Source organism: Dama dama, chromosome 13 (genome assembly GCF_033118175.1).
Source record: "Dama dama isolate Ldn47 chromosome 13, ASM3311817v1, whole genome shotgun sequence".
NCBI classification, from domain to species: Eukaryota; Metazoa; Chordata; class Mammalia; order Artiodactyla; family Cervidae; genus Dama; species Dama dama.
Genome location: NC_083693.1, coordinates 76,749,068 through 76,761,468, shown reverse-complemented (window position 1 = coordinate 76,761,468; position 12,401 = coordinate 76,749,068). Strand labels below are relative to the sequence as shown.

Genomic DNA, 12,401 nt, shown 5'->3' with positions numbered 1-12,401 from the left:
CTCCATGGGATTACTCTCTTCCCAAATCTGTGCTTGATATTTGAACACATCTTTTTTCCTGCGGAGCCCGTCCACATCCTTTCATTCCTGGACACAGAGGCCCGGGGGCATGGGGAGGGGGTCTTCAGGCGTGGACTGAGTTCTCTGAGGGCACAGTCAGCACCTCCTCACAGGGGGAGCCTCATAGACAGGACCTCCTTTCTTTGTTTTCTGTTTTTATGCAGAGGCCCCTCCCACATGCAAAGATCCACTCAGGTCACAGGCTGGAAACAAAGCACCAGGTCACTTAAATTCAGGCTCCTCCTCAGGCTTGAAGAGATTTCAGGAGCGGTGACTCTCATCTGCTCGAAGATGAGCCCACTGTGGACCTTCCTCTTCGTGCTGTCAGCTCCCAGCGGTGAGTGTCTCTGGATCAGACATGGGCACGTGGGGAAGCGGCCTCTGAGCCCGTGAGTCACCGTGCTTCTCTCTGTCCACAGGGGTCCTGTCCCAGGTGCGGCTGCAGGAGTCGGGACCCAGCCTGGTGAAGCCCTCACAGACCCTCTCCCTCACCTGCGCTGTCTCTGGATTCTCATTAAGCAGCTATGCTGTAGGCTGGGTCCGCCAGGCTCCAGGGAAGGCGCTGGAGTGGGTTGGTGGAATAAGTAGTGGTGGAAGCACATACTATAACCCAGCCCTGAAATCCCGGCTCAGCATCACCAGGGACACCTCCAAGAGCCAAGTCTCCCTCTCACTGAGCAGCGTGACACCAGAGGACACGGCCGTCTATTACTGTGCAAGATGCACAGTGAGGGGAAGTCAGAGAGAGCCCAGACAGAAACCTCCCTGCATGGGCGCCCAGGACCACCAGGGGGCGCTCAGGGCCACCTCGTTCAGGACTGCGCGCAGGAGCAGGTGCCCCGGGGCGCCGGGAGGGAACTCCTGTTTGAATCTGGTTTTCTCGTCCCGCCCAGCGATTCCCTGGAAACCTCTTCTGTGTCCTCACTGTTCCGTTATTGTGGCTTACACTGCTTTCATAAAACCATACATAGTCTTCATTTTTCGTTTAAGTATAGTTGTGCGTTTGTATGTATATGTCTGTGTGGAATATGTACCAACACTCCCGGGTAATCCAATAGTCAGAATTGTGTGTTTCTCTGTTTTGTTTTTGTCTTGCCATAGACGCTGACTACAACTCTGAGGCTCACCATCATTTTCCATATGAGTCCATAGTCATCAAATCTAGTGAATGGCCCAAGAAGTCCCAGGAAACCTTCAACTGTTACTTTTGCTGTTTCTGTACATGTTCAGTGAGAAGACACACCCTCCTGCTTTCAGTCTACCTTCACAAACACTTTGAAGTCTGCAAGTTGTACTGTTACAGACTGTAATCCAATGTCCCACAGGGAGTTATCCTCATTATTCATGGATTCCGTTTTTGCAAATTCACCTACTTGCTAATTTACATCTGGACCCCAAATTTGACCCCAAAGTGGATGATGACCTTCACCTATATCCATATCCCCTCTCAGCAGGAGTGAAATAATCTTCATTTCCTCTAGTCTCTCACAGGCTGGTTGTGGCCACTTTCTCTCATCTAAGCAAGGATGTTGCAGGAATGTCCACAAGTCCATCCAGGTGACCGGCTTAGTATAGTATGGAACCAATAAAAAATGGAAAGTATTGTGGAAAGTAAGCTTTTGGACATAAAACAGATTGCCAGGCATTCCAGTAGCAAAAATGAATTTATTTAGGACCAACGGAGAATTACAAATTGGAGTCTGCAATTATAAAGAGTCATGTGCAATTCCCCAGTAGAAGTGGAGAGACTGTCTTTTGTATCAAAGTAAAAAGTGAGGTGGGAGGGCTCTTGTAACTAAAACTCTGTGGTTTTTCTTTACCTGAGTTTTTTGGCAAAAAAGAAGAGGTAACTTTGTTCAGGTTCGATTCAGAGATTGTCCAAGGGCATGAAAACTCCTCCTCCTGTCCACTGGGTTTTATTTCGTTGTACTTTCTCGTTCTTCTCCTCCTCATTCTTATTCTAATTCTTTTACTCTTTCCACTTTTGGTCAAGGGCTTCCAAGGTGACGTTACTGATAAGAAGGAAAAAAAAAAAAAAAAAAACACCTGCTAGTAATAGAGTCTCCTGCCAGTGCCAGAGAGTTAGGAGAGAAGGGTTCGATCCCTGGGTTGGGAAGGTTCCCTGGAGAAGGCCATGGTAATCCACTCCAGGATTCTTGCCTGGAGAATCCTATGGACAGAGGAGCCTGGTGGACTACAGCCCATAGGGTTGCACAGAGTTAGACACGACTTAAACAACTTAAAACACATGTACTTTTGTCAAGATCCTTCTCAGAAAATGATCAATACTTGGGTTTTTTAAACTTCTGTCTCTCAGTGACAGGAGGAACTTTTCTGGGTGCAGTGTCATTCAGAGGGAAAGTGCGCAGACTGTAAGTCTGTTGCTGTCACATTTAGGTAAGAAGAGGACTGATAGGGAGAGCTCTCAGGCATTTTTTAACTAAAACCCCTGTGTTGTCAAGATCATAGTCATTGGGAAGCATGTGACATTTTACATTATCATCCAGGGTTTGGCAGAAAAATGCCCAATAGTTCTGGTCCAGATATTGTAGAAAGTTCTCATAACATATTACCTTAAACTCTGAAATATCATTAAATTCAGGTCAGCTTTGAGGTGCAAGTCCATTGAGGACTCAGCTGTTCTTACTGTGTGTCATGGGAATCCTAGTTCCTATCCTCTGGAGGGTTGGTTAGCAGTGCTTGGTAGGGTCCTTTCCAGTGAGGCTGAAGAGTTCTTCTGGGGCATTGGTCCAGTAGGTGAAGGTACCGTGTGACAATATATGAGGCTTAGGTCTGTCTCCTGAGAGTCGCTGCAAGTAGATAACTCCAGAGGTTCAGGTGTCAGGAGGTGTCCATGAGTGTGAAACAATCATGATGGGCGTCACTGGTGATGGGGGTGGAGGGTAGATGAGGAGTCGTGCAAGAAGCAGCAAATAAAAAGACTTCTTGGGGTGAGGCAGCTGACTGAGAATTGTTGAATGTGGTAAAGGGTCGTAACCAGAAGCTCAGTGGCCATAATGACTGTAAGGCTCGGGGACTACCCACACACCACAGCATCTGTTGCCGCCTGATGTGTCTGTGGTGGTCCCTTCATTTTAGTGAGAACTCCAAGGGAACCCCTTCATTTTTCACACGACAGGAAACATGGAGACGGCCAGAGGCAGGTGGCCTCTCAAACTCTCCTTTAAAGACTTGAAAGCTCTGTCATCTGGTTTCCCCCATGGAATTGGGTTGGGATTGTAACTGTTGAGAGAATCACATCTAGATAATAAAGAATTATAAAATCCAATCTCAACAGTAGTCAATTCGCCCATGAAGAGCCTCACATCAGGCATTTACTTTTGGGATTTAGGAAAGTTTGGACACCATGAAGCCTATCTGATAAAAGCACAGCCCCTTTTGTGATATCAGATACACTAAATGTCACATATGAGTTTGGCACACTGATTTTTCCTTAGTGACCTCTTGCTCCTTTAAGGCTAAACTGTTAATACACGGATGCTGTTTCCAACAAGAAAGTTTGAGAAGTAGAGAAAAGAAGAAAATTTCCACATGTTGCAACAAAATAGATCTCTTAGAACATTGTATTTCATCCAGATCAGAGTTCTGGAATATCCAGAATTAACAGGTCTCTCAATAAAGAACTGAAACTTTCAGTTCAGTCACTCAGTCCTTTCCGACTCTCTGCGACCCCATGGATTGCACCACGCCAGGCCTCCCTGTCCATCACCAACTCCCGGAGCTTGCTCAAAATCATGTCCATCAATTTGGTGATGGGTTCCATCCATCTCATCCTCTGTTGTGCCCTTCTTCTCCTTCCTTCAATTAGGGTCTTTTCCAATGAGTCCATTCTTGCATCAGGTGGCCAAACTATTGGAGTTTCAGCTTCTTGTCAGTCCTTCCAATGAACCTTCGGGACTGATTTCCTTTAGGATTGACTGGTTTGATCTCCTTGCAGTCCAAGGCATTCTCAAGAGTCTTCTTCAACACTGCGGTTGAAAAGCATCAATTCTTCAGTGCTCAGCTTTCTTTATAGTCCAACACTGATATCCATACATGACTACTGGAAAAACCATAGCTTTGACTAGACAGATCTTTGTTGGAAAAGTAATGTCTCTGATTTTTAATATGCTGTCTAGGTTAATCATAACTTTTCTTCCAAGAAGCAAGCATCTTTTAATTTCGTGGCTGCAGTCACAATCTGCACTGAGATTGGAGCCCAGAAAAGTAAGGTCAGTCACTGTTTCCACTGTCTCCCCATCTATTTGCTGTGAAGTGATGGGACCAGATGCCATGATCTTAGTTTTCTGAATGTTGAGTTTTAAGCCAATTCTTTCACTCCCCTCTTTCATTTCATCAAGAGGCTCTTTAATTCTTCTTCACTTTCTGCCTTGAGGGTGGAGTCATATGAATATCTGAGGTTATTGATATTTCTTTTGGCAATCTTGATTCCAGTTTGGGCTTCATCCAGCCCAGCACTTCTCATGATGTACTCTTCACACTCTCTATTCATGATACAGGTCTATTTATCAACTCTGATGTTTGTAAGTTTTATTCTCTAAGTCTATGCTTTGATTCCTGTGTCAGTGTTATTGTTACCACTGTTGTTGTCAGGACAGAGTTTTTAACAAATGCAAAAAGTTAGAAATGATTTATGAATCATGTGTGTGGGTTGATATCTAAAAATTCATTCTGAAGCTCAGGGCACCAAAAACTTCACTCTGCTGACACAGTCATCTTGCAAAGGAAGTCAGGGCCTAAGAAATGTCCACACAAAGAGGACATGAGGCCCAGCACTGTACTCTGACTGAGCCCCAGGCTACAGTCAGGTCAACCTTCCTTACATGTGAGTGTATTGTAAGAGGGGACCCTGGAGATGAACTTGAGACCCTCACAGGAGCCCTGCGTCGGACAGGGTGGACCCTCCCAAAGCACAGAGTGTGTACAAAATAAAGGTTGACTGCCACTTTAAACTGCCTAATGTTGTGATTGCTTCCTTCGCATCAGAGAATACCTGAAATTTTACACATTTCCAAACGGGACCTATTTCCCCATTTCATAAATGGTAAGTGTACGGCACAGTTGGACGGGGTGACTGGAGAAAGGTCATACTGCCATTTGAGGTGCTCTAAGACAGTCCCAGGTCAGAATCCAGAGCCAAAGTCCTCCTAGCAAGATACAGGGAGGACCTAAGTTCCCGGGCAGGAATCCCGGGCTCCCAGGGAGGAAGACACACCTGTGTGCATGGAGAACAACACCAACTGGTTACACTTTAGCAGGTCCACACTGGCACTGGTGGGGACAGTACTTAGGAGACCGTGACCACCACCACACATTTTCCTCACGCGACCTCAGGGAATGCATTTCAGGTTAATTTGCTGGTGGTTTCATTCTATTCAGTGGCCTCTGCCCTAGTTAAGTTAATATTCTTCTCTTTTACTCTCTGGGCATTTCCGTCTCTCCAGGATTTAAATCCAATGCTTGTCTTATTACTGTTACTATCTGATAAATTGATGAGAAAAACATCTACTTCTGCTTCATTGACTGCACTAAAGCCTTTGCCTGTGGGTCACAACAAACTATGGAAAATTCTCAAATAAACAGGAATACCAGGCCGCCTTACCCACCTCCTGAGAAATCTGTATGGAGGTCAAGAAGCCATAGTTAGAACTGGACGTGGAACAATGGACTGATTCAAAATTGGGAAAGGAGTACGTCAAGACTGTGTATTGACACTCTGCTTATTTAACTTACATTTACAGGACATCATGCGAAATGCTGGGCTGGATAAAGCACAAATTTGAATCAAGGTTGCCAGGAGAAATATTAATAACCTCCGATATGCAGGTGACACCACCCTTATGACAGAAAGTGCAGAGGAACCTAGAGAGCCTGTTAATAAATGTGAAAGTGGAGAGTGAAAAACCTCGCTGAAGAATCAACATTCAAGAAACTGAGGTCATGGCATCTGTGAACTATGATCATAATAACGTCATAGATAATGGAGGGGGAAACAGTGGAAACATTGACAGGCTTTATTTGCTTGAGCTCCAAAGTTTCTTCAGATGGTGACTGCAGCTATGAAATTAAAAGAAGAAAAGCTTGGAAGGAAACCTATGACCAACCTAGACAGCATATTAAAGAGCAGGTACAATACTGTGCCAACAGAGGTCCCTTTATGCAAAGCTATGGTCCTTCCATAGGTCATGTTCGGGTGTGAGAGTTGGACCATAAAGAAAGGTGAGCACTAAAGAATTAATGGTTTGGAACTGCGGTGTTAGATAAGAGTCTTGAGGGTCCCTTGGACTGCAAGAAGATCAAATCAGTCACTCAGAAGGGAAATCAATCCTAATATTCATTGGGAGTACTGATGCTGAAGCTGAAACTCAAGTATTTTGGCCACCGGAAGGGAAGAGCCAATTCATTGGAAAAGACCCTGATGCTGGGAACCATTGAAGTCAGGAGGACAGGGGGGGAGAGAGGACGAGATGGTTGGCTGGCTTCACCGACTCAATGACGTGAGTTTGAGAAGCCTCTGGGAGATGGTGAAGGACAGCAAAACATGGGGTGCTTCCATCCATGGGGTATCAAAGAGCAGACACCACTCAGTGACTAAACAATAATATTTGATGAGATTTTGATCATGTGTAAGTTGTATGCAGATGACACCACCCTTATGGGAGAAAGTGAAGAGGAACTAAAAAGCCTCTTGATGAAAGTGAAGGAGGAGAGTGAAAAAGTTGACTTAAAGCTTAACATTCAGAAAACTAAGATCATTGCATCTGGTCCATTCACCTCATGGGAAATTGGTGGGGAGACACTGGAAACAGTGTGAGACTTTATTTTTTTGGGCTCCAAAATCACTGCAGGTGGTGACTGCAGCCATGAAATTAGAAGACGCTTACTCCTTGGAAGGAAAGTCATGACCAACCTAGAGAGCATATTAAAAAGCAGAGACATTACTTTGCCAACAAAGGTCTGTCTGGTCAAGGCTATGGTTTTTCCAGTGGTCATGTATGGATGTGAGAGCTGGACTGTGAAGAAAGTTGAGCACCAAGAAATTGATGCTTTTGAACTGTCCTCCAGGCTACAGAAAAGGGAACAGATTTTCCTTCCTCATTGTGAAATCTCAGCCCTGCACTACTGGTAGACCAGCTGTCCCTGCCAGGATGGAGGCTCTTGCATTGCTGCCTGGTCTCTTGCATAAATGCCCAGGCAGCACCACGGGATCCTCTGTGGGTCACTGGGAATAACGCAAGTTACAGGGGATGTGGGTGTGTGTGCTCTACATGTGCTCCTTGCTTCCAGGTCCAATAAATCCCTACAGGCTTAGACAATACCTACATCCTGTTCTACTGTGCGGTTTGCTTTATGTAAAATATTTATCATCAAAGCAATTACCACTAGACACATAGATAGCTGGTGGGAAAGGTTATAGTCAGACAGATACTAGCATCCACTTTCAGACAAATGCTGAAAACAAATCTGTAATCCTTTCTTTACCACAACATCTTAAGGGAACTCTAGAATGGAAGAAAATCAGGCCTGTTCTCCTTCCAGGAACAGACCAGAGCCTGAGTAGGCACGTCCGGCTCTGTCCAGCATCCCCTGTAGGGGCAGCCAGGTCCAGTGTGAGGAGCCCAGGCACAGACAGGAGGGCTCAATGTGCCCTGATGTGTGCCCTCCAGCACATCACCGCAAGTCCAGGCTGCAGGTTAGCTTCACGTCTGTAAGATGCAGGTAAACCAATTCCTACATCACATTCTAGTTGTGCTGGTGTAGAAAAAAATAGTAATAAAACAGGCACTGAGTGTCAGGGCCCAGGGAAAGTCACTCCCAAACGGGCCTCCATGGCATATTGATTGCTATGAACTGAAGTGAGTTAAGAAAGGACCATTGAGCTGCTGTGGGCACTGCTCTCAATTCCAAGGTATCCCTGAGTACGCTGGCAATTATGGCTTGTCAGTGGCTCAGTGGTGGAGAATCTGCCTTCCCAGAAGGAGACCCGGGTTCAACTCCTGGGCCCAAAAGAAGGAAACAGAAACCTACTGCAGTATTCTTGCCTGGGAAATCCAATTGACAGAGGAGCCTGATGTGCAACAGTCCATGGTGTCAAAAAAGAGTCAGACACAACTTAGTGAGTGAACAAAACCAACATGCAAGCAGTTGGCCCTGGTGGCTCTTATGCATGGTTTTCACCAGATCACCAGCACACATCCTCAGAGCTCAGCCACCTGGACTGCACCTGGACCTGCTATGGGAGCTATGGAGGCAACATGGACACTCCTCTGACCCAGCCCCATCGTGTACAGATCCACAGAGCCCACGGTGCTAAAACTAGAACCATCCAAGCTCAAGAGCCCTTGTTGTCTTTTGGGGTTTTCACAGGTGCTGAATTTAGCAAGCCATCCCTGGATGTGTCCCTGCTCAGTTCACACAGCGCACGGAGAGATTTCCCTCCTGTTCCTTAGCCGCACATCCCTGCGAGCTCAGCTAAAAATGAATAACCTGGGAATCATGGACAAATTTTTAGAAAGATATACCCTTCAAAGAATCAATGAGGTCTTTATCTTTCTGGCTTACTTCACTCTATATAATGGGCTCCAGTTTCATCCATCTCATTAGAACTGATTCAAATGAATTCTTTTTAATGGCTGGGTAATAATCCATGGTGCATATGTACGACAGTTTCCTTATCCATTCGCCTGCTGATGGATATCTAGGTTGCTTCCATGTCCTGGCTATTATAAACAGTGCTGTGATGAACATTGGGATGCATGTATATAGTATACTAACACATATATATGGAATTTAGAAAGATGGTAACGATAACACTATATGCAAAACAGAAAAAGAGACACAGATGTACAGAACAGACTTTTGGACTCTGTGGGAGAAGGCGAGGGTGGGATGTTTGGAGAGAACAGCATCGAAACATGTATATTATCAAGGGTGAAACAGATCACCAGCCAGCCTGGATGCATGAGACAAGTGCTCGGGGCTGGTACACTGGGAAGACCCAGAGGGATGGGGTGGGGAGGGAGGTGGGAGGGGGGATTGGGATGGGGAATACATGTAAATCCATGGCTGATTCATGTCAATGTATGGCAAAAACCACTAAACATTGTAAAGTAATTAGCCTCCAACTAATAAAAAAAATGGAAAAAATTTAAAAAAAGAATCAACGAGGAAGAAATAGAAAATAGGAACAGACCAATTACAAGTAATGGAATTGAAGATGTGATTAACAACGCTCCAACAACCAAAAGTCCACAACCAGATGGCTTCAGGGTAAGAATCTATCAGACATCTAGAGAAGAGCTAACACCTATCCTCAAATGGTTTTTTCTTTTATAATTCAGAAAGAAACACTCCCAAGCTCTTTCTACAAGGCTATCATCACCCTGATACTACAGGAAGACAAGGACATCACAAAAGAGAAAATTATGGCCAAAATTACGGACACGCAAAATGCAAATATCTCTCAACAATATACTAGTAAACAGAGTCCAACAACACATTAACAGAAAACAACACCGTGATGAAGATGGATTATCCATCTTCAGGATTGATGCAGGATTCTTCAATATGTGCAAATTAATCAACATGACACACCATATTAAAAGATTAAGAAATAAAACCTATATGATCATCATAATTGATAAAGAAAGCATTTTTTTGTTCTATGTGAATTTCAGAAATTATTTGGAGAGAACTCTAATCAATGAAAACAGCTACTTGGAAGATCCAAGAAATTAAAATTATAGAAACCTACTCATCCTGTGTAGAAACCTACTCATCCTGTGTTGGAGGAGGAAATGGCAACCCACTCCAGTACTCTCGCCTGGAAAATCCCATGGAGGGGGGAGCATGGTAGGCTACAGTCCACGGGATCACAAAGAGTCGGATGCGAATGAGCAGCTTCACTTTCACACATCCTATGTAGCTTTATTCCAGTGATCAGAAAACTGGTACAATGCCATGACCTGTTCGCAACGTCCCACACAGGTCAAGTGTTCCAGATCCAAAGGCCAGGGTGAGAGAACTCAAATGTCCCAGTTGGATGAGTGGAGCCTAAAGCTGCCTTACCCAACTTATAAGTACAAGTTTCCCCCATGTGCAATGTTCCCCCATTTCCTAGAGTACAATCTACCCCTGGGCTGTGGGAGCTCACAGAACTGCCCTCACACAGGACTGAGGTCTAGGGAAGGCAGAGCTGTGGTCTAAAAGTTAAGGCTTCTCCTGTGCCTGACTGCTGTGGCTGCAGGTGACTGACAGCGACTGACTCCCCTTGTCCCCACGTGTCCTGTCCCAGGTGCAGCTGCAGGTTCCGGCCCAGGACTGGTGAAGCCGTCCCACACACTATCCCTCACCTGTGCGTCTCTGGTTCCTCCATACCAGTGGTCACTGGGGAGTTGGATCCACCAGCCCCAGGGCAGGGGTAGAGTGGATGTGAGCCGTCATTTCTGGTGGCAACCCTTACTGCAACCCACCCCTCAAGAGCCGCACCTCCATCTGCAGAGACACATCCAAGAACCAGCTCTCCCTGCAGCTGATGTCTGTAACCAGCGAGGACCCAGCCGTGTATTACTGTGCAAGAGACATCGTGGGGGGAGGTCAGTGTGAGCCCAGAACCAAGCCAGCCTGCAGGAGACAGGCTGGGGGATGCAGGGGTGGTGCTCGGGACTCACTCTTGTTCCCTCCCCAGGAGCAGGTGCAGATGGAGGTTAAGGGCCGGTTTCCTGTCAGGATCTGTGATTTCCTCTACAGTCAATACTTCCCCTTGGGGAACATCTCTGGCCTCAGTATTCTTTTTTATCTCTTAGTTCTTTGACCTATAAAGATTTGTTGGAATAAGAGAAAGTCATTTTCTCCTGCAGAAAAGCAGAGTCACTTACCGACACTTTCTTCTGTCGCCAAGTGCCAAGTAATTTCCAAATCTATGGAGGTAAGTCAGCTACATACATGCAAGGCACTCTACGGGGCTCAACGGGGCAGCTCAGCACAGGGCAGTGAGCAAGCCTGCCAGGAGGTAGCAGCACGATGCACATGGTGGACATCAGGCAGAGAGACAGACCCCTGCTGCTGGTGGTGTTGTCTGCACACTTGCTCACAGCATCAAGCTCAGTGGGCACTATGAAAAGGTAAGGATCCACACCAAACCTTGGTTCAAACTTGCAGTATGTGCACGTGCACACATAGACACACACACAGATACACCAAGGGGATTTACTAATAAACCCTTCATCACGTCCATTATCCAGGTGTCATTTGAGAGGAGGAAAATCCTCTCAGCAATCAGGAATGAAGCCTGAGTCTGGAGTGGAGCCCTGACCAGGACATCTACTTCTACTGGGGTTCAGAGGTGTTAACGCAATGAAGGTCCTGCTCACAGTCGACGCTCCTGTGAGTTCAGTCTCACACCTGCATCAAAAGACAGAAAACAAGTTTCTTATTGAATCTCCAGTGTGTGGGCAGAGGAGAAAAGCAGGATTAAGCCTTAAGGGGTCAGTAGTCGTCAAAACACAGTCTGACATTTTCTTCTTCTTAGCCACTATAAGAAAGGATGTAAGAAAGAGGTAATGATCACTAAAGGTGGCATAACCCAAGTCCTTAGAAAACAAGAGGACTGCTGACCTGTAAGCAAGCAATGATAACATTAAATTCATGATGGGTTTAGAGGAAGGTTTAGCCCAGAAACTTGGGTGCAAGGTGTCCACTGTGTAAGGTCATGGCTTGTTTTGAAGGTCTTGGGTCTGCTGTGTGTTCCTACAATGAAGAGAGTCCACCATATCTAGGAGAATCTTCATTTTACAGGGCTCTATTGAAGTACAGAGCTGAAAAATTGATGTAAATGAAATGTGCTGCTGGAGAAGGGTCTTCAGTTTCCCTTGGACTGCAAGGAGAGCAGCCCACTCAATTCAAAAGAAAATCAACCCTAAATATTTTTGGAAGGACTGATGCTGATGCTGAAGCTCCCATATATTGGCCACCTGATGCAAAGAGCTGAGCCATTGAAAAAGACTCTAATGCTGGGAAAGATTTCAGGCACAAGGAGAAGGCGAAGATAGAGGATGTTGTGGTTAGATAGCATCACTGGAGATACTGGTGCATGGAGGAGCTTGGCGTGATGCAGCCCAGGGGTTTCAAAGAGTCAGACATGACTGAGCACATTTATCAATGTCTTATCACTTCTTGTATGAGCTCTTGTGCAAAAGTGTGCAACATTTTGACATACTTAATTTTAAATATAAATATTTTCCACAGACTTCCTTGTAATTCAATGAAATGACATTTCAAATTAAAAATACTGTGGTGTGAGGCCACATCTTCACACATTG

The 12,401-nt window shown here is 45.5% G+C and overlaps 1 gene segment (V, D, J or C); it reads left to right on the top strand.

The window, feature by feature from the left end:
• The first annotated feature begins 281 nt into the window (after positions 1-281).
• Positions 282-10,791, top strand: LOC133068076 (immunoglobulin heavy variable 4-38-2-like). The segment is given in 4 exon segments: positions 282-397; positions 480-975; positions 10,582-10,676; positions 10,769-10,791. Coding segments are annotated over 4 exon segments (660 nt in total).
• The last annotated feature ends 1,610 nt before the right edge of the window (positions 10,792-12,401 follow it).